Source organism: Notolepis coatsorum (assembly GCF_963971535.1).
Source record: "Notolepis coatsorum genome assembly, chromosome: 17".
NCBI classification, from domain to species: domain Eukaryota; kingdom Metazoa; phylum Chordata; class Actinopteri; order Aulopiformes; family Paralepididae; genus Notolepis; species Notolepis coatsorum.
In genome coordinates, this window is record NC_140181.1 from 19,813,361 (window position 1) to 19,835,463 (window position 22,103).

At 43.8% G+C, this 22,103-nt stretch overlaps 1 protein-coding gene across 2 annotated transcripts in view; it reads left to right on the forward strand.

Moving 5' to 3' along the window:
• Positions 1 to 253: 253 nt before the first annotated feature.
• The window catches only part of racgap1 (Rac GTPase activating protein 1), a 52,663-nt gene continuing 30,813 nt past the window's right edge, over positions 254 to 22,103 (forward strand). The window contains exons 1-11 of one of the 2 annotated variants that reach the window (XM_084333960.1): positions 254 to 430; positions 1,236 to 1,326; positions 2,557 to 2,759; positions 5,625 to 5,767; positions 9,083 to 9,152; positions 10,291 to 10,347; positions 11,338 to 11,418; positions 13,708 to 13,825; positions 14,896 to 15,038; positions 16,097 to 16,261; positions 20,852 to 20,947. In XM_084333960.1, the coding sequence (XP_084190086.1) occupies positions 1,242 to 1,326; positions 2,557 to 2,759; positions 5,625 to 5,767; positions 9,083 to 9,152; positions 10,291 to 10,347; positions 11,338 to 11,418; positions 13,708 to 13,825; positions 14,896 to 15,038; positions 16,097 to 16,261; positions 20,852 to 20,947 (1,161 nt within the window). In that variant the 5' untranslated portion in view covers positions 254 to 430; positions 1,236 to 1,241. The remainder of the gene's footprint in view (positions 431 to 1,235; positions 1,327 to 2,556; positions 2,760 to 5,624; positions 5,768 to 9,082; positions 9,153 to 10,290; positions 10,348 to 11,337; positions 11,419 to 13,707; positions 13,826 to 14,895; positions 15,039 to 16,096; positions 16,262 to 20,851; positions 20,948 to 22,103) is intronic. The other variant, XM_084333959.1, reaches the window with a different exon arrangement.

The following is a 22,103-nucleotide window of genomic DNA, read 5'->3' on the forward strand; positions in this document are numbered from 1 at the left end:
GTGGAGGTTGAACTAACAGTTATGAGAACTTTAATTCTGATCAGAGAAATGCACCAAAGCAGTTGAGAAAAACTGTAATACAAATTTCAATCAATCAATCAATCAATAATTTGCCTAATATTAATAATAGGCTACTAATGTATATAGGTAAATACCACTTCCTACCACCGGGTAGCGCTAGAGATCCGGCGGTTCCCATTGGCTAGCGGGCAGATTTGAAATGCAACGCGCTCGAACGGCAGCAGTGTGTGACTTCAGGAGCTGAACCACCGGACAAAACAAACTAGTGATTCATCATCACACTACTACTAACTACTAGTACTGGGAAGGGGGAAAGGAGGAGATAATTTCGTTTTAATATTTTATTATTATTCGGCAGAAGCTTCATCATATCTGGACTGAACTGAAACGGTAACGTGATCAACTACCGGTCATTTCCTCTTTTTTTCCATCACGCTAGTTCGACGTTATTAGTCTGGGGACCTGTTTTGAGATTCGTACAATAACAATGAAAGTCTGCTAAAAATGTAATAACATTTGGCGTAACGTTTGTTGAATATAACTTATGTTAGTTAACTACTACCATGTTTACTTTGCTAATAAGATAGCTTAACGATGTTATCGCTGGTTTCCGGTGTTTCGTTAACTGTAATTTATGTTATGATTAATTGAAAATGGGGGACCCTGATGTTAACAAGACGAAAGTCTTTCTCTAGTCTGCATCCCCTTAACAATTGTGTGTATTGAGCTGTACTGTGTACTGTACCCATTCTGCAATCTGTTAATACAGTTATCAATCAAACTCTTTGTAACTTAATTGTTGCTCGATGCTTGCTGGCAAAAAATGGGCATTTAATTACACCCCGACTTGCTTTATTGTTGTGTGACGGTTAGGTTAGTTTAGGTTTACTTTATTTGATCAAGGGGGACGGTGTACATTAATAAACCATTTTACAGATGTAACACATTTTTGCCCAAAAGGCTAATTTCCATTGGCAGTCCCCCTGCCAGAAGGTACAGGCTAAAATCCTGTGTGAAAAAGGGTTAAACAGAATAAAATCAAGATAAAAATAACATTAGAATAAAAACACAACAAAAGCACATAGAACATACGATAGGGATACAGGTCACACAATACAGTCATGGACACAAGGACAGAGCACATCATGACATATTAAAAAGACCCAGACATAGACAAACGCACCATTAATTGTCTTTGTTTATACTTTTTGCAGAAGACCATGGAGACTGCTGTGCAGAACTTGCATGGTGTATTTGATCATCTGAGGTCACAAGTCAACGTCCTCAATGAGGGCATTGAGCCGCGTGAGTAACGTTTCTGTCTGTACTCTGCCCGGTGCTTTGACCCTTTCACTGCCACACGACAGAAGGTTAACCCTTTACTATCACACAACCGACGAGTGAAAGGGTTAACCGGCTTGTCGTGTGGCAGTGAAAGGGCTAACCTTATGTGTATTGTCGCAGTGAAAGGGTTAACCGTTTGGTAGTGTGGCAGTGAAAGGGTTAACCGGCTGTCGTGTGGCAGTGAAAGGGTTAACCGGCTGTTGTGTGGCAGTGAAAGGGTTAACCTTCTGTGTATTGTCGCAGTCAAAGGGTTAACCGTTTGGTAGTGTGGCAGTGAAAAGGTTAAGCTACTCTGTAACTTATATATATGACGGATATGAATTATTGGACCCTTGCACTGTCTGAAGAACCATATAAGACCGTTTTGAATTTATTTTCGACAGCCTGTGTATTTGCAGTTGTGAAGTTATCTAAATCATTTGGAGGAGTGTGAATGTGATATCACAAATTATAATAAAAACTCAAGATAGGCTACTTGTGCCCTAATGATAAGGTTATTAAGCGCTCAATGAAGAAACCCAATCGCCTTGCCAAATATCTATGCTACTCATACTGGTCAATTAAAAAAAGGTCATGTGTAAATAAAATAAATACTAACCTCTGTACTGTCTTTTACTAGTAGGCACTCTGCTACTAAGGACTCTACCTTGCCTATATTACCTACTAATGCTAATAATATGCACTCAAGTTTGACACTGTTTGACCAACAATGTTGCTGACCCTTAGCTGCCAGAGTTGTAACTTGTACCCCTTCTGCTGACTTGTTGTACAGAACTTGTTCTTTAGTGTCAGCTTAATCATAATGTAATGAGTGAGTGTGTGAGAGAGAGAGAGGGGGGGGGGTACAAACCTGGTTCCGGGTACCACATGGCCCCCAATATGTAGATAGATGAGCAGCAAGAGCCAGCAGAGAGAGAGAGTGGTGGGGGGCAGAAAGAGAGAGAGAGAGGGTGGAGAGAGCGAGATATCACCAGGGTCATCAAGTGGGCACCTCCCTTCACTGGTGTTCCGTCAAGTTAGGCCCACGACACAAGGAACTACACCACCTCGACTGTCTAACTATCAGTGAACACACTCTAACTTACCATCTTTAAATAATAAAGTTCGAAAACACTGTTCCTCTTAAAACTTCAAACTCAAGTAGATCCCAGTAAAGATGCTTAAATCCGATGTTAAATTTTTTTTCTCAAGACTTCATCCAGATGGCGCTGAACTTTGAAGACTGCCGTAAGAGGTGGTACCGGGTGCAGCAGGAGTTGGGCTGCTGCCAGGAGGTCCTTACCAAAGCGGAGATGGAGAGAGGAGCGCTGGAGGTCAAACTCAAACACGCGCGCAATCAGGTGGACGTGGAGATTCGCCGGCGGCAAAAGGCAGAGGCCGACTGTGAGAAGCTGGTATGTTGATTGACACGTATTGACCTTTTCATACATGTTTTTATTTATTATTTTATTTAACCTTTATTTAAAGGTACTGTAAGTGGTGGTATTTTGTTAAAATATGTGTTAAAGATTAGATTAGATTATTTAATGACCACCAGGCCAGGCTGGTGGAATTTGTTTTCAGTGCAGTTACAGCATTGTTCCAACATAGAACATATAACATCACTTACAATACATACATACTACATGCAGTTAATACATAAATACATAATTACAAAGACCACAATATCACAGTTTTTGTCCATGTCCATAGCAACAGAGGTAGGGGGGGGGTTGCTACAGGGAGTTCAGTGTCCGTATGGCAGTGGGGAAGAAGCTGTTTTTAAAGCGGGATGTTTTGGTGGTCTGTAGCGTCTCCCGGAGGGCAGCAGCTGAAAGATATGGTGTGCTGGGTGAGTGGGGTCAGAGATCATTTTTCTTGTTGTGCTTTGGCGGTGGAGTGATGGGAGGGGGGAGCGTATTACATAGCTCTACATTCTGACTGCCATCACTGATTTTAGAGTGTTTGGTCAGTAACATGGGTCTCTTTACTGCAGAGGGACTGGGAGACCCATGTTACTGACCAGATACTGTATATCAGTGATGGCTGTTGGAGTGTAGACAAAGGGCCTTTCGAAGGGTGACAGGGAAAGGGGACAGAAATGTAATACAATGGAAAAGAGACCGATTATGCATACATCACACAGAGGTAAGGGAAATAATTAGTGCTGTCAGGCGATTAAAAAAATGTATCTAATTAATTACAGGATTTGTAATTAATCGCATTTTAATCGCATAACCATTTTATGCCTGATATTCTATATTCTATAATCATATTTCAAATAGCATGTGTCCGGATGGCAGAATTCAGTACTGTATCTACAAAACCTTCTGTTTAGGGGGAGCTCCCGTAGCTCACCGCATATCTCGGCGCTATTTCTGCGTCGGGGAAAACCGTGCTCGTCACGGATCTGGGGTACACGAGTTCGATTCCCGGACCCGCCGTATTTTCTCAGAGTGTCTTCCCCTGCTCTACATCCCATTTCAACCTGTTTCTGTCGGTCATGCTTGACCAGAAAAGCGATAAACGCTAAAAAATAAAGTAAAAAAAAAAAACGTCTGTTTAATCATCTTCCATCTATTAATTTGCTTAGATTTTTCAGGTCTGATCAATTTGAGCATGGTGTTATTCACAGTCAAATATTTTTTTTTTTTTTTTTATTGATATTCTCATTTGGTTCATTACAATTGACTCAAGCCTAGTAACAGACACAGTATTTCTGACACTGGGAATACATTCCCTGAGATCCATAGATGTCCCTAGAATCAGATACCAAGAACATGCAAATGGACCATATTAAAAATAAAAAAAATGTGTAAATGTGTATTCTACGTTCTTATGGAATGAATGAGATTAAAAAAAACTTTTTTTGTAATTAATTTTGAGTAAATTTTCATAGCGTGATAATTTGCTGTGTAATTAATTAATCTAATTAACGCAATAAACTGACAGCTCTAGAAATCATTAAACACACATCAAACCAAATAAATAAACCAAATAAAATGACATGGTATGTAAATACATGAAGCAGAACAGACAAATTGCAGTTAAAAGGCTGGGTGACATTTGCAGGTGAGTGTAAACAACTCTGCGATAGTTGCGATAGAGTCCTTAACCCATTCTTCGCCAGGCATTGTACCCTTCTTATACCATCCTCTGCCAGCTCTATTTGTCTATGGAGATGTTCACCTACTTTGCAGGGCTATAACTTTTTAAATTGTATTGCTAAATTGACATTACTATGGCCCATTCAACATCAATTATCTATCGTTCAGTATGTGGGAACGTTATACTTTTTCATTCATACAAAAATACGGTCTAGAGTATGAATATGTTTTTATTGTTTTCTGCAGTATTTCATAGAACGTGAGTTATAGCCATTTATGCATATTGCATATATTAGATCATCAAATGCAGTTTGATAGCGATTGACGTCAGATTAAAAATTTCAATTGTACAAGGTCCTAAACGTCATGACTCATTATCTGCTGGTGACCGGAGGGGGGGGGGGGGGGGGGGGCGTTTATAATGCAATGACCGACGTTAAATGATTCATGTCGTATGGGTGATATATAGATCATAGCAGTTTGTATGGATAATAATAATCAAAAACGCTGAAACTCACCGCAGCTTCCTCGTAGCGATGGGGGATGATACTGGAGCAAAAAGATCGCTATTATGGGATGTTGATCTATGCGCTCCATTTCCAGGTTGTATAATACTATATACGTCCAAATAATGTTGTTTATCGAGTTATGGCAACGGATCGATTATCCAGTGTGTCCAGATGGAGTCCCGCGAGCGATAGCGAGTGGCGGACGGAATAGGGGTGACACCAAGCACGTCCGGCCCCACTTCCGGTTTGGCAACTTGCCGATCGGCCACCAGGTGGCGGTATTGAAGCGCTGGAGAGTTGAGTGGAGATCTACAGCACCAGTCATGACTCTGTGGGTGAAATGTGAATACCATGACAAATGAAATATTGATCTCGATGACGGCGTAATCCGTCATTTGCAAATTAAGCATGGCGAGGAATGACGTCTTAATCCGTCAATGGCGGAGAATGGGTTAAAAGTAGCGAGGGGGGTCAATTTGTCCTTTTTCAAAGTCTTTTTGCATCTCCTTCCAACTGCTGGGAGCAGCAAATTGGAAGGAAGGTTGACCAAAAGAAAGTGTTACCACGGGGGAACATTACATTTCTCTCTACACCACCTTCCAAGCTCTCTTTACTCCCGCAGAGCGACCTCTGACCTCCGTGTTGTCTTTCCCGACCCCCGCAGGACCGGCAGATCCAGTTGATGCGGGACCTGCTGATGAGCGACGGATCCAACAGCAGCATCAAGCTGAACGACGAGCAGCGCTCAGCTCTGGCCTTCCTCAACTCACGCGCCCAGGCCCCGGCCGCCCTCAACACCAGCCGCAGGTGAGCATCCACGGAGTGCAGAGGCACCTCCTGCTTCCTGTGTCTAGAAGAAGAACAAGTCTTTATTTGGCATGCAGATTTTTTTTAACACGCATGCATGCGCTGGCCGAGGAACAATTGGAAGTAGAAAAGGTAACTACTGCGCTCAGACAGGTGCATAGTCCAAAAATAGTAAGTCACAAAAAAGTCACATTTATTTTATTTTAATACGCACAATTTTAATACGCACAAAATGTTTTCGACCGTCTGGCCTTCATCAGTGTGTAATGAATAGTTGCAACAAACGAGCCTTAACTAGGAACACGCATGCACTGAGTCGCTGAATGAAAAGTTCTCTGCACTTCCCAACCCCCCCCCCCCCCCCCCCCCCCCCCCCTACAAGGGCAGCCGGGAGCAGACAAGTGCTCCTGTCCGTCTTCGTCAGGGATGCCACAGCGTTAGCGATCTGTTGTGCATGTTTTTCCATTGGGTTTATCTTATCGGGAGGGGAAACCCTTGGAGAACATGCAAACTCCACACAGAAACGCCCAGGAGATACCGTACCTGGCAACGCGGCAACCTGGTCCCCAATCGGGAATCGAACCCTAGTGTTAACCACTACACCGCCGTGTTTACGCTGGTCTTGGGGAAACTTTTGACTCTGAAAGCTATCTTTCATAAGACTGTTTTCCCGCTTAAATGCCAGCGCACTGACTGCGGTATGACTCGCACGTCTGTGTCTGTTGACGTTGGCTCGTTTTGGGGGCCGTTATGCAGATGTATGTACAGAGTTGTAGTATTTATTAATATCTACAGTGATGTAGGTATAAAGACACTATGGTAGTAGTAGGGGTGTAAAGGTCCGCGTATCCGTACCGAACCGTTCAGTACGGCTGTGTACCGAACGAATACAACGGTATGTTAACCACTAACAACCGCCCACGGGGGCTGTTTTTTTCACAATCTAATATAATTTATTTTTTTATTTTTTATTAAACAAATCAATTATTAATTTTAATATAGAATATTCGTTGACAGCCCTACAAGTACAATTAGTTACTGCACACTACATCACCCCTGAGTGGAACATGGAAAGCCAAACTTTCCCCCACTGTACCGAAAACCCGTACCGAACCTTGACTTCAAAACCGAGGTACGTACCGAACCGTGGTTTTTGTGTACCGTTACACCCCTAGTAGTAAGTCATACTGGCCAGCAGTGTAACTAGTAAGAGTAGGTAGGGATATGTATAGATATAGTATCTACTCGATTGTATAGATATAGTATCTACACATATGTAAAAAGCATTATGCAGGTATGTACACAACAGACAGATGTGGATAGATATACGTATATACAGTAAGAATAAATACATATATATATTATCTGGTGTATATACAGTATTATTGTGCATGCTATCATACAGAGTTATATGCAGGTGTATAAGTAGGTACAGTATATAGGAGGATTATATACAAGTATATTCAGACACATATATATGCAATAAATGTATATATATGGTATATACAGCACTATTGTACATGCTATCATACAGAGTTATTTGGGTAGACTATAGTATATGACAGGGCTATTCAACTAAATTGTTCAGGGGGCCACATTGTCAGAAACCCAAGGGGCCAGGGGCCGGACTGCCACGGCGCCTCCCCGTGCTATGAATATATGTACACTTGACACAACACGCAACCACATTTTCACAACTTTTATTTAAAGGGGAACTATTTGGGCACTTTTACACAATTCCTGTGGGTTTATGGAACACCTCTGTAATTTTTTTTTTTATTTTAATTCATTGTTTTGTATTTCTAATCAAGTACTCAAAAACAGCATTTTTCTACCTCAAGATATTAAGCCGTTTTGAGCCTGGGCTCCAACCACAGTGGGAACTGTGTGGAAACTCAGCTGATTATCATGCAGCGGTGTCTCTCTGACATCACAAATCAGCACATTTTCAGATGACTCAGTTCAGTGAGGGTGAATATTGTGAGAGGAGAATTGGAAGAATGCGCCAATATGAGAATTAGAGACATGGATCATATTAATATAAGTCCACATAGCTAGGAAACAATGCTAAACACTGAAAAAGGCCATTTATAAGATAGTTCCCCTTTAACTACATTGCAAAAGTAGTATACTTTTAAAAAAAAGTGCTTCATTTATGTGCCACATCTGCAACATCTCCTGCAGAAAGTGCTTAATTTATGACTGTGCAACAACTGCAACATCTCCTCTTCAACATTTCAATATAAAAATAAAATAAAAAACAAACAAGTGCATGATGTGCATCTGAACATTCTAACATCAACACTTGAACAAAAAAACACATTTATAGTGCAGCTGAGCTTATGAAAAAGTGCTTCATGTCTGTGCAACAACAGCAAATCACAGCATCTTATTAGCACTTATTGTCGACTCTTAACTCTCAAACATCAGGGGGGTGGGGGGCAGACAGGCCTAGCCTACATACACACATCTAATGAGAGCGATTGCATTTCTTTGACTGGGCAATGGCAGAGAAAGAGGGTTCATAGGAAGTGAGGGCTACCCGCAAACAGTGATGCAAATGCTCATTTGTCAAGGAGGCATGGTTGCTTGTTTTAATGGCATTCATGTGAGAGAAACTGGATTCACAGGTGTATGTTGAGCCAAACATTGTTAGCACAGATATTGCCAGCGTTTTTATTTTGGGGAATGTCTTGACATGAATACACTTTATCCAAAATGTTGTGGTGGATTCATTCTCAAGTGCCTGCTTCAGAGCAGATGATGCTTGCATGTCAATTATTTCAAGTTGCAGGAGACCTTCATCAATGTGAAGTGATGCAAGGAACTCTTGTCCTTTTGTGGAAATAGCAGCTACATTGGCAAATGGGTTGCTCACAAAATGCATCAATTCTCTGGACATGTCAAATTCATCAAATTGACTTGCAAAGTTTTCCCTCAATTTATCAATGAAATCTGTCATTAATTGAGTGACTTTTGGCTCAATTGTGCGTGTTAACGTTGACACGAAAAGAAAAAAGTAATTTTTTTTTTTTTTTTTTTTATTATTATCATGTAATCTTTGGCGGGCCGGTCAGAATCATCCCGCGGGCCGGATCTGGCCCGCGGGCCGCCAGTTGAATAGCCCTGGTATATGAGGTAGGTAGGTAGTTATGATTACAGTGTAGGGCAGTTGTAGACGGTGAAAGCATTTGGCAATGGGGTTGGGTTCCTTCACTGAGCACTTATCCTGATCATTAGGGCTCAAGTATTTTGTGTTTTATTATAAATTCATATAGACAAGCCGATTGTTAATCTTTCCCTTCTCCGTTGTAGAATGACGACCATCAACGAGTCTGGCTCCATCCTGTCCGACATCAGCTACGACAAAACCGACGACTCTCTCGTAAGTTGTTTCCCTTCTGGGAACTGGTTGTATTCAGAATTTCCGTCATGAATCCACACTGAATCGATAAGAAACGATTATTGTTTTTTTTATCTACAAAGCCATTTTAGGTACATTTTTTGCTACTTGTTTTGCCTTCTGATTCCAAATCAAAGTTCTTACGGGACCATTTGTTAAGGACGGTCCCACGTTTTTATTCTGATCTTGGAAAGAAGGCTTTTGGGGTTTCTGCTCCGCCTGCATGGAATGGCTTGCAAGACGAGCTTAAACTACAGGAAACATTCACTCTAAATGAATTCAATTAATTAATCTAATTAATAGCATTTTAATCGCATAACCATTTTAGGCCTGATATTTTATATTCTATAATCATATATTTCAAATTGCATGTGTCCGGATGGCAGAATTCAGTACTGTATCTTCTACAAAACCTTCTGTTTAATCATCTTCCCTTTATTCATTTGCTTAGATTTTTCAGGTCTGGTAAATTTTAGCATGGTGTTATTCACAGTCAAAAATAAAATAAAGAATTGAATTGATATTCTCATTTGGTTCATTACAATTGACTCAAGCCTAGTAACAGACACAGTATTTCTGACACTGGGAATGCATTCCATGAGATCCATAGATGTCCCTAGAATCAGATACCAAGAACACAAAAAAATAAAAATGTGTACATGTTTATTCTACGTTATTATGGAATGAATGAGCTTAAAAAAAGAACTATACATTTTTTTATATATACCGGTATATTAATTTTGAGTACATTTTCATAACGGGATAATTTGCTGTGTAATTAATTACTCTAATTAACGCGATAAACTGACAGCCCTAATTCAAACATATGATGAAGACAATGGAATCTGAGACCATAGGAAACTAAATGTTTTAATTGACGGAGCGTATTTTCTTTCCTTGGAACTGTGTCTAAAACCATGAGCTCACTTGTCTGAATGTTTTAATGTTTGTTTTTGTCTGAAACTAATGTGTTTTTGCTGTCTTTCTTGGCCAGGCCACTCTTGTAAAATAGATTTGAATCTCTGAGTTAATTAAAGGTTAAAAAGAAAAACGTATTGTGCTGCTCGTGGTGCGTTCCTGTTTGTTGACGGTGAGTCTGGTGTCTGTGAATGGGTTGTAGGATTGGGACTCTTCTGCTGTGCGGACGGTACGACGACTCAAGAAGCGCCAGAAGAGGGTAAGTGAACGCATCGTCCAGCGGCCCTCCTTAAAATATCAGGGAGTTTTTTTAATTTTTTATCCTGGCTCATTTCGTGGGAGTTTTGACCCTTGAAAACATAAATACATAAATTATCTCTGACCCCACTCGCCCCCTGCACTGTACCATAACATGCACATACATACACTTATACGCAAGACACTTTCTGTAAATAATTTACTATTTTATTTCATTTCATTGTTTCTTAATTGTGCACTGTTGAGTCTGAGCTCGAAACACAAACATGTCATTACCTGCAATGCCCCTGTATTGTTGTGTATTTGACAAATAAAGACCTCCTTGTAGTGGGGCAATTTAGCTCCAATTTCCAACAGAATTGTGCATTGCCATTTTGTGATAAAAGCACCTAATTTGGTAATTGGTCCACATGTAGCTTATTATATTTAGAAGAAATCTGGATATTGAGCCATTGCAAATTCACGCCCTAGTGGCCATGGCAGGCATCAACGTTATTGGATCACTTTTAGGGGGGATGTCGCACCCCTACATTTCATATCTGCCATTACGAGAAGACGGAGGATAGTGTTACCTTTCCACTGATACCAATGTTATTGTAACCCGAAATTTGCAATTTTACATATTGAATGTCTCAAAATGTATTGGGAACTTAGTTTTTTCAACATGCATTGGTGACATTCAATAATGTAAAATGGCATCTCTGGTTCTATTTGGACTAGAATAATAATATTGGTATCTCTAGAAAGGTAACATTCTCTTCTGTCTTACCATAATGGCTTATATGAAATTTAAAAGTAAAAGTGATCTAATAATGTTGATGCCTGCCATGGCCACTAGGGGGTGAATTTGCAGTGGCCCAATATCCAGATTCCTTCTAAATATATTAAGCTACATAATGTACGAAGTTTGACGCTTTTATCACAAAATGCACAGTTCTTCAGCTAAGCTGCCCCACTATTGAACTTGAACTGGTCGATCTCTCCATTCCAGCGCTCTCCCTCCAGAAATCATGTCGACGGCCCCCCTGTCGCCTCCAAGAGATCTCGCTCCACTGGAAAAGCTGTAGCCGGGGTAAATACCTTTACTTGGGCCCTGTCCACACGATCACGGGTATTAATGACACCGAAGTTTTGAAAAAAATAAACCTCTGTCCACACAGGTGAATAACCGCGTATAACCGCATACTCACGGCGTCTGGAAAACCAGCAACCGATACATGTAGTACAATGCCAAAGCAGTAGGCGGCGATGTTGTTCAGACATGAAGGCCATTTCAACCAATCAGAAAAGGTTGAATGCTCACTACACTTCCTGCTTAAAAACAACACAGCCACCATCTTTAAATACCTCACGTTAGTCATTTAGCCAACGGAGCATATATTTTTCGGCAAAGAAACTGCAATAAAAGTGCAATAAACAAAGGATACATTCACTGTGTTCTGCCTCTCATTTGTTGATGAAACAAAACCAACAGCAACACAATTTACCACCAAGAGCGGATAGTTTAGTCTCACAAAAAGATCTCCGGTGTTGTTAGCTAAATGCTAATGTCTCTATGTATAGTATATAGCTTACATGCTAACGTAATAATGTGGTAACGTTAACGCTAGTATAATGAATGGATGCAAACGTTATTTAACACATTGCATAATGGGTACAATACAGCTCAATACAAACAATTGTTAAGGGGATGCAGTCTGGACTGTGTTCCTTATAACAATAACTTGACAACACATGAGCTAACTTGCTATTGTTTGCGACAGTCTGCCGTGAACATGGGAAATAATTGTGACAGCTCTGCTGTAAACACTGGGAATAACCTCGGTTGCTATGCCCACACGCACCCACTGCAACCGGGATGTGCGCAAAACTTCACCCTGGACTCCGGTTTTCAAAGACTGCGGTTGCAGTGTAGCAAAACCCCGGTTGTGTGTGCCCGAACAGTGCAACTGCGCACATACAATCATGGTTACATTAAATCCAGCGCTCGTGTGGACGGGGCCTTACTTAGGCCCATCGCTCCCAATGGAGCATAGGCCATCTACGACTTTTCTCCATCCAACACGGCTTTGGGCTGTCCTTTCTGCCTCCCCCCCAGGTACATCAGGGGGTAAATACCTTTACATCTCGGGGTAAATACCTTTACATCTGGGGGTAAACACCTTTACATCAGGGGGTAAACGCCTTTACATCAGGGGTAAACACCTTTACATCAGGGGGTAAATACCTTTACACCAGGGGGTAAACACCTTTACATCTGGGGGTAAACACCTTTACATCAGGGGGTAAACGCCTTTACATCAGGGGTAAACACCTTTACATCAGGGGGTAAATACCTTTACACCAGGGGGTAAACACCTTTACATCAGGGGGTAAATACCTTTACACCAGGGGGTAAACACCTTTACATCTGGGGGTAAACACCTTTACATCTGGGGGTAAACGCCTTTACATCAGGGGTAAACACCTTTACATCAGGGGGTAAATACCTTTACACCAGGGGGTAAACACCTTTACATCAGGGGGTAAATACCTTTACACCAGGGGGTAAACACCTTTACATCAGGGGGTAAATACCTTTACACCAGGGGGTAAACACCTTTACATCAGGGGGTAAATACCTTTACACCAGGGGGTAAACACCTTTACATCAGGGGGTAAACACCTTTACATCAGGGGGTAAATACCTTTTCACATAAACATCCACCGTTTATAAAGTTCCATGTTGTGAAATGTAATGATTTGGTTTATTATAAAAGAATGCAAACAATGTACAGAGCTAAAGCAAAGTAACTCCCGGACTGTGCAACGTTTCTTTTCAATATAGAGCAAATATTTGAGTTTTTTTGTAAGTTTGGGGGGGGGGGGGTTGTAATGGGTCTTTGAGGGTTACAAGTGTGAATAATTGTAGTTTTTGTTTTGAAGTCTTAATTTTAGACCGTTGACAGTCTGGTATGTTTGTGCATATTGTGTGTGATGACTGAATAAAACTTAAACTACTACTGTTGCTATTATTACTACTACTACTATTACTACTACTATTATTACTGCTAATATTATTATTATTACTACTACTGCTACCACCACTTCTATTACTGCTGCTACTACTACTACTGTTACTACTACCACCACCGCTACTATTATTACTGCTAATATTATTATTATTACTACTACTGCTACCACCACTTCTATTACTGCTGCTACTACTACTACTGTTACTACTACCACCACCACCGCTACTATTACTACTACTATTATTACTGCTAATATTATCATTATTACTACTACTGCTACTATTACTACGACTACCATGGGGGGGGGGGAAGCATAGTTTTGTCTAATTGTTTTTCTGTTGTTTTAGCCCAATGAGTCCCTTGTGGCTAAAACCATCGTCACGGTGCCCGCTGACGGGGGACCAGTGGAGGCGGTGTCCACCATCGAGACGGTTCCCTACTGGACTCGCAGCAAGAGAAAGACCGGTGAGAGAGAGAGAGAGAGATCTGCTCTGCTGCCGCCCACGCAGTGTAATACCCTCGTCTCTGTAGCAGTTATGACGCCATGTACTTACTTTGTAATGAGTTGATCTGTGTATTTGTAGTGCTCTGAGATTTCATTTTACCAGTGGAAATCGAGTGGTGTGTACTGTGTGTGCTGTACTCTAATCTGGCGTCTGGAGTAGGATGCTTGATTTGAGGGTATTTTTTCATTCTCTCATATTAGACAATGCTGCGTCCGTTTCCAAGATGGCCCCAAGCTTTTGCTGTAAAAATAAGATAAATCTTTTCTTCTTCTTTTTAAACACGTGGTGGGGTTGGCGCGTTGTCTAGTGGCGCTGCGCCCCGATACCGTTGTTTAGAGCAGTGGTTCCCAAAGTCGGGGTCGCGACCCAAAGGTGGGCCGCGAGCAGCCACGGGTGGGCCGCGAGATGATTAAAAAAAAAAATATATATATATATATATATATTGTTTTTATTTTTTATTTTTTATTATTTTTTTTTGTCAGGCCACTGAACTTAGAAGCAGGCCAGGACAGTGTTTCTAGTTGTATTCTAAAATTCTATTCTATTGTATTCTAAAATGTGACTATATGGTTTTATATTAACTTAATAAATAAACAAAAACGAAAAATCTACTTATTTCAACGAACATTTCAAACTAAATAACAGATTATGCACATAAAACGCTGAAAACAACCGAAGCAACAATAGTATTTTAATGAGGCTATTATTATCATTATTATTTTGCAACAAGTTAGCCCTCTCATAAATAGCGCATATAAATGAATAACTAACTTGAACTAACTTAATAGGATTGAAGTGATATTTGGCTTAAAAAATCGGTCGCCTGGCAAAAAAAAAAAGCCAGACGATGTGCATTGGGCCGCGGCTCTCTGACGCCTTATTTTCTGGGCCCCGGCCTGAAAAGTTTGGGAACCCCTGGTTTAGAGGAAGCCCTGGAAGCACTGTCCCTAATTCATTGCCTAAACCATTGTTCTCTCTCTCTCTCTCTCTCTCTCTCTCTCTCTCTCTCTCTCTCTCTCTCCTGTTCAGGCACCATGGAGTGGGACTCTGAGTCTGTGACGTCCGAGGATGTGTTCAAACAGCCCAGCAGACCGGCCAAGGAGCCGAGGGCCGAGCCCAGCACCCCTCACACCAACGGGGGCGTTCGCCTTCACGAGTTCGTCTCCAAAACTGTAAGACTCGTCGTTCGGTTCAGAAGAAGAGGTTGTTTTGAGTTGTAGATCGGATGAAGCGCGGAAGAAGAGCTCTTCCTGCTGAGGGGGTGGTCTGGAGGGGGGGGGGCTGAGTTTCAGCTAGGGGGTGGTCTGGAGGGGGGGGGGCTGAGTTTCAGCTAGGGGGTGGTCTGGAGGAGGGGCTGAGTTTCAGCTAGGGGGTGGTCTGGAGGAGGGGCTGAGTTTCAGCTAGGGGGTGGTCTGGAGGGGGGGCTGAGTTTCAGCTAGGGGGTGGTCTGGAGGGGGGGGGGGCTGAGTTTCAGCTAGGGGGTGGTCTGGAGGAGGGGCTGAGTTTCAGCTAGGGGGTGGTCTGGAGGGGGGGGGGCTGAGTTTCAGCTAGGGGGTGGTCTGGAGGAGGGGCTGAGTTTCAGCTAGGGGGTGGTCTGGAGGAGGGGCTGAGTTTCAGCTAGGGGGTGGTCTGGAGGGGGGGCTGAGTTTCAGCTAGGGGGTGGTCTGGAGGAGGGGCTTAGTTTCAGCTAGGGGGTGGTCTGGAGGGGGGGCTGAGTTTCAGCTAGGGGGTGGTCTGGAGGAGGGGCTTAGTTTCAGCTAGGGGGTGGTCTGGAGGAGGGGCTGAGTTTCAGCTAGGGGGTGGTATGGAGGGGGGGCTGAGTTTCAGCTAGGGGGTGGTCTGGAGGAGGGGCTGAGTTTCAGCTAGGGGGTGGTCTGGAGGAGGGGCTGAGTTTCAGCTAGGGGGTGGTATGGAGGGGGGGCTGAGTTTCAGCTAGGGGGTGGTCTGGAGGAGGGGCTTAGTTTCAGCTAGGGGGTGGTATGGAGGAGGGGCTGAGTTTCAGCTAGGGGGTGGTATGGAGGGGGGGCTGAGTTTCAGCTAGGGGGTGGTCTGGAGGAGGGGCTTAGTTTCAGCTAGGGGGTGGTCTGGAGGGGGGGGGGTGCTGAGTTTCAGCTAGGGGTGGTCTGGAGGGGGCGGGGCTGAGTCGTGTGTGTGCTCTGCTGATCGGTGTGTGTGTTCTCTGCGGATCCTGTCCTGTCTCTCCCCCCCCCCCCCCCCCCCCCCCCTGCAGGTCATCAAGCCGCAATCCTGCGTTCCCTGTGGCAAGAAGATCAAGTTCGGGAAGATCTCCCTGAACTGCCGCGACTGCAGAGTGGTCTCTCACCCAGAGTGCCGCGAGCGCTGCCCCCTGCCCTGCATCCCCAACGCGGGGGGCACGCCTGTCAAGATCGGAGAGGTACATAACGGGACGTTTTTTTTTAATCTATTCTTTCTCCCCCTATTTTTTCGTATTTTTCTCCCATCCCAATTTTGTCGTTATGCCAATTCCCTTCCTGGTCGTTGTCGCTTTTGCCCCCTACTGTCGGCCTGGGGAGGGAGAAGACTACCACATGCTTTCCTCCGATACATGTGGAGCCAGCCAGCCGCTTCTTTTCACCTGACAGCGAGGACTCTCATTGGAGGAGGATCACTATCTCCCCCAGATCCCTTCCCTGCTGAACAGGCGCCCCGACCGACCAGTAGGAGTCGCTGTTTACAACGACCAGGACACATACCCCACTGGCTTCCCACCCGCTAAAACACTGCCAATTGTGTTAGTAGGGACGACTGACCAAGCCGGAGGTACCGCTGACAGCTGGATTAGATCCCAGAGTCTCTGCGGTGGTAGTCGAGCGCTTAGTCCGCTGCGCTACCCAGCCGCCCCATAACTGGACGTTTACAGTGTGCCGTCTGTCCCACGAAGGTAGACGGCTGCGCAAGTAGTGAAACGGAGAAAAATGTTTATTTACGGTTACACTAAGAGGTATCGTTGGCACAAACGTGTAAACTGTTGAATATACTCGTGCTCCTGGGGGGTCATCAAAGAGAAGCAGGCTATTCTCGGTCCTCGCTCCACGATGGTGGAACAAACTTTCCCACCACAGTCAGGACAGCTGAAACCACCACAGTCAGGACGGCTGAAACCACCACAGTCAGGACAGCTGAAACCACCACAGTCAGGACAGCTGAAACCACCACAGTCAGGACAGCTGAAACCATCACAGTCAGGACAGCTGAAACCACCACAGTCAGGACGGCTGAAACCACCACAGTCAGGACAGCTGAAACCACCACAGTCAGGATGGCTGAAACCACCACAGTCAGGACAGCTGAAACCACCACAGTCGGGACGGCTGAAACCACCTGTCATGTACGAAGGTCTAACGACCGCACCGAATGGTGTCTGGAGCAGGCTGTACATGAACAGAAACAGCCTCTCTCAGTAATTGTTTCCAAAATAGTCCCGGGCAGGTAGGTAATAACAAACACAAGACGTTGTTCCAAAATTTGTAAATGATATTTATTATGCCGGGTAGGAATTTAAACCTCCACTGATGGTTAGATCGGCCACAAAGGGAAAAAACAACCCACAACAATTAACAAACAGGGAGAGGTATAAGGGGAGAACAAACAAGGGAAGTATAATAATAGACAAGTCTGGACAAACAAAGAAACACCACTCTAACCATGCCGCTCCAGTTTAGGATGAACACCAATCTACCCCCTATCTCTGGAGTGTAGGATGAACCACCACTCTAACCGTACAGCTCACGGTTTAGGATGAATCTAGGAAGGCCAACAAGATCTACATATATATACTTAACGTACAAGCTCACCTCCTTAAACAAAGAAACACCACTCTACCCATGCCGCTCACAGTGTAGGATGAATCCAAGGTGGCCAACAATATATATATCTCCCACAAACATGTAAAGCACAATGGCAACCTCACTCTACTCAAAGACTGAGCAATTGACTGAGAATGAGGCGCCCAGACGTGTGTGTGCTGTCAGGTATTTGGCTACCCATCCCTCCTGATGTGATTGCCATCAGCTGTCATTCATTAGGCAATCAGCACTCTTCAGTAGGAATGGGCAGCACCTGACAGGGAGAGAAAAGAGACATCATTAGCTCTCATGTTCACACACACACATCACATACAAAACATAACACATTAAATATACTAACCTGATGTTCAGAAGGTGTCATAAATACAGTAATAATGGTAATGACCAACCCACGTACCCAGGTACGTCACACCACCACAGTCAGGACAGCTGAAACCACCACAGTCAGGATGGCTGAAACCACCACAGTCAGGAGAGCTGAAACCACCACAATCAGGACAGACAGCTGAAACCACCACAGTCAGGAGAGCTGAAACCACCACAGTCAGGAGAGCTGAAACCACCACAGTCAGGACAGCTGAAACCATCACAGTCAGGACAGCTGAAACCACCACAGTCAGGACAGCTGAAACCACCACAGTCAGGACAGCTGAAACCACCACAGTCAGGACAGCCGAAACCATCACAGTCAGGACAGCTGAAACCACCACAGACAGGACAGACAGCTGAAACCACCACAGTCAGGACAGCTGAAACCACCACAGTCAGGACAGCTGAAACCACCACAGTCAGGACATCTGAAACCACCACAGTCAGGACATCTGAAACCACCACAGTCAGGACAGCTGAAACCATCACAGTCAGGACAGCTGAAACCATCACAGTCAGGACAGCTGAAACCACCACAGTCAGGACAGCTGAAACCACCACAGTCAGGACAGCTGAAACCATCACAGTCAGGACATCTGAAACCACCACAGTCAGGACAGCTGAAACCACCACAGTCAGGACAGCTGAAACCATCACAATCAAAACAGCTGAAACCACCACAGTCAGGACAGCTGAAACCACCACAGTCAAAACAGCTGAAACCACCACAGTCAGGACAGCTGAAACCACCACAGTCAGGACAGCTGAAACCACCACAGTCAGGACAGCTGAAACCATCACAGTCAGGACAGACAGCTGAAACCACCACATTCAGGACAGCCGAAACCATCACAGTCAAAACAGCTGAAACCACCACAGTCAGGACAGCTGAAACCACCACAGTCAAAACAGCTGAAACCACCACAGTCAGGACAGCTGAAACCACCACAGTCAGGACAGCTGAAACCATCACAGTCAGGACAGACAGCTGAAACCACCACATTCAGGACAGCCGAAACCATCACAGTCAGGACAGCCGAAACCATCACAGTCAAAACAGCTGAAACCATCACAGTCAAAACAGCTGAAACCATCACAGTCAGGACAGCTGAAACCACCACAGTCAGGACAGCTGAAACAACCACAGTCAGGATGGCTGAAATCACCACAGTCAGGATGGCTGAAACCACCACAGTCAGGACAGACAGCCGAAACCATCAGTCAGGACAGCCGAAACCACCACAGTCAGGACAGTCGAAACCACCACAGTCAGGACAGCCGAAACCACCACAGTCAGGACAGCTGAAACCACCACAGTCAGGACAGCTGAAACCACCACAGTCAGGACAGCTGAAACCACCACAGTCAGGACAGGCAAAACATGCCCAATTTTCTGCCGTCGACTAAGAACACCTGTTAAAAAATCGACCCTTCTTACTGTCTTTTACTACCATGTACTTTACCACTATGTTAGTATCTTTATACTACTACCGGTCATGTTATATCTAGATATATACTCCTACTATACTAATATGTTTTATGTCTATGCACTCAATACTGCAGCACTCAAGTTTCAACACTGTTTGATGATCATTGTTACTCAGCTGTTGAACCCTTCCTGCTGACTTGTCGTACAGAAGTTGTAAGTCTCTGAGTAAAAGCCTCAGCTAAATGTAAATGTAGATCTATACTACTACTATGCACTTAGAGTGTAACTCAAGTTTGACACTATTTGACGAATAACGCCACTGACCCTTAGTTGCCAGAGTTGTACCACTCCTGCTGGCTTGTTCACAATCCGTAAGTCGATTTGGATAAAAGCATCAGCTAAATGATGTACAGTAACGTCTACCTCTGTATCAACGATGCCTTTTTGGTGGGACAAGAGTAGGGACCTCGGAGGTAAATGTTTCTTTCACTAGTATTTGTACAGTTATAGTGCAGTTAATAATAATAATAATAATAATAATGGCTTGAATTTATATAGCACCTTTCATAATAGGCGCTTTACAATAAAAAGGCGGAGGGGAGAGGATAACGGTGACCAAAAACAAAATACCAGATCAAAACTAAATGGAATAAAACAGAATTAATAGGATACTCTGGAGCATCAGAGACCATAGGCCTGGGTGAAGAGATAGGTCTTCATCAAAACTGGACAAGAGAATTAGCATTGCGGATGTCCATGGGGAGGGAGTTCCAGAGGGTGGGGGCAGCCACACTAAAAGCCCTGTCCCCGAAGGTCCAACCTGGCTTGTGGGATGGTAAGTAAGCCTGTGTCAGAGGAGCGGAGATTCCGGGACGGGGTGTAGGTGTGGAGAAGGTCGGATAGGTATTGAGGGCCGGTGGTGTGTAGGGATTTATGTCGGCAGGAGAGTTTTGAAGGTGGGGATTTTACAGGAAGCCAGTGAAGTTGTTTGAGGGTGGGGGTGATGTGCTGTCAGGGTTTGGTGCGGGTGAGAACCCTGGTGGCAGAGTTCTGAACGTACTGGAGCCTATCCAGGGCTTTGTGGGTCACCCCGGATAGGACTCCATTACAGTAGTCCAAGTGGGAGATGATGCAGGCGTGGATGAGGGTTTTTCAGCCACCGAGTCTAAGTGAGGGCCAGAGTCTTAGTTTGAGGTGAGAAAAGGTTGATTTAGTGACAGATTTGATGTGGGACACTCGTAGGGCAGTACGGTTGTTGTGCCGCTGATCCTCCCGTACAACCAGACATGATGATTTGTTCTTAATGGTGTCTTCGTTTCAGCGCTGTGGTCCCATTTCTCACTTTGTCTCCGCCACCCAGGGTACGCTGGCAGACTACGTCCCCGTCACGTCTCCCATGATCCCCCCTCTGGTGGTCCACTGCGTCAACGAGATCGAGCAGAGGGGCCTGCACGAGGTGAGCGGCGTGTTTCGACGGATATATCGGTTTGCCGATATTTTGGGCATATATCATTTTTTTTCTTTTTTTATATTCGGGGGATATTGAATTTTCGATATTGGACCGCCGCTGCTACAGTCTTTTGCCGGGTTTAGCAGGCACAAGTCTTTACGCTGCTAGAGAAAACAATGGTATCATATGAAACTAGAGATGACGACGAATCCGTTGATACCGTTGCTAAATCCATGTTAAGCTAATGTTAGCAAGTGCAAACCTAGCTGTCGCCAACCAGCTAAGCTAGCTAGCTAACATTAGTTGGATGAAAGAACACGTTTATCAGCCATATAATCCACCAGTCTACACGTTTATCCAGCCATATAATCCACTCTTTGATGGATACTGTTCTTATACTCGTTAGCAGGTGAGATCTAGGTCCGTAAAAGAAGAAATTAAAGGGGAATGCCACCCAATTTAAGAATTCACATACATGTGTTGCCCCAGGGACTCTTGAGAGAAAATCCATGGCTGTGTTGTGGACATGACATCTGGGGCTGCTGCTCCGTAGAGTGGTTCCCAAAGTCGGGGTCGCGACCCAAAGGTGGGCCGCGAGCAGCCACGGATGGGCCGCGAGATTTTTTTTCTTTTTTTTTTAATTTTAATTTTTTTTGTCAGGTCACTGAACTTAGAAGCAGGCCAGGACAGTGTTTCTAGTTGTATTCTAAAATTCTATTCTATTGTATTCTAAAATGTGACTATATGGTTTTATATTAACTTAATAAATAAACAAAAACGAAAAATCTACTTATTTCAACGAACATTTCAAACTAAATAACAGATTATGCACATAAAACGCTGAAAACAACCGAAGCAACAATAGTATTTTAATGAGGCTATTATTATTATCATTATTATTTTGCAACAAGTTAGCCCTCTCATAAATAGCACATATAAATGAATAACTAACTTGAACTAACTTAATAGGATTGAAGTGATATTTGGCTTAAAAAATCGGTCGCCTGGCAAAAAAAAAAAAAAAAAGAGGCCAGACGATGTGCATTGGGCCGCGGCTCTCTGACGCCTTATTTTCTGGGCCCCGGCCTGAAAAGTTTGGGAACCCCTACGGCATGAAACAGACACCAACTTTGTCGATGCATAAAGGCACCACATCAGATTT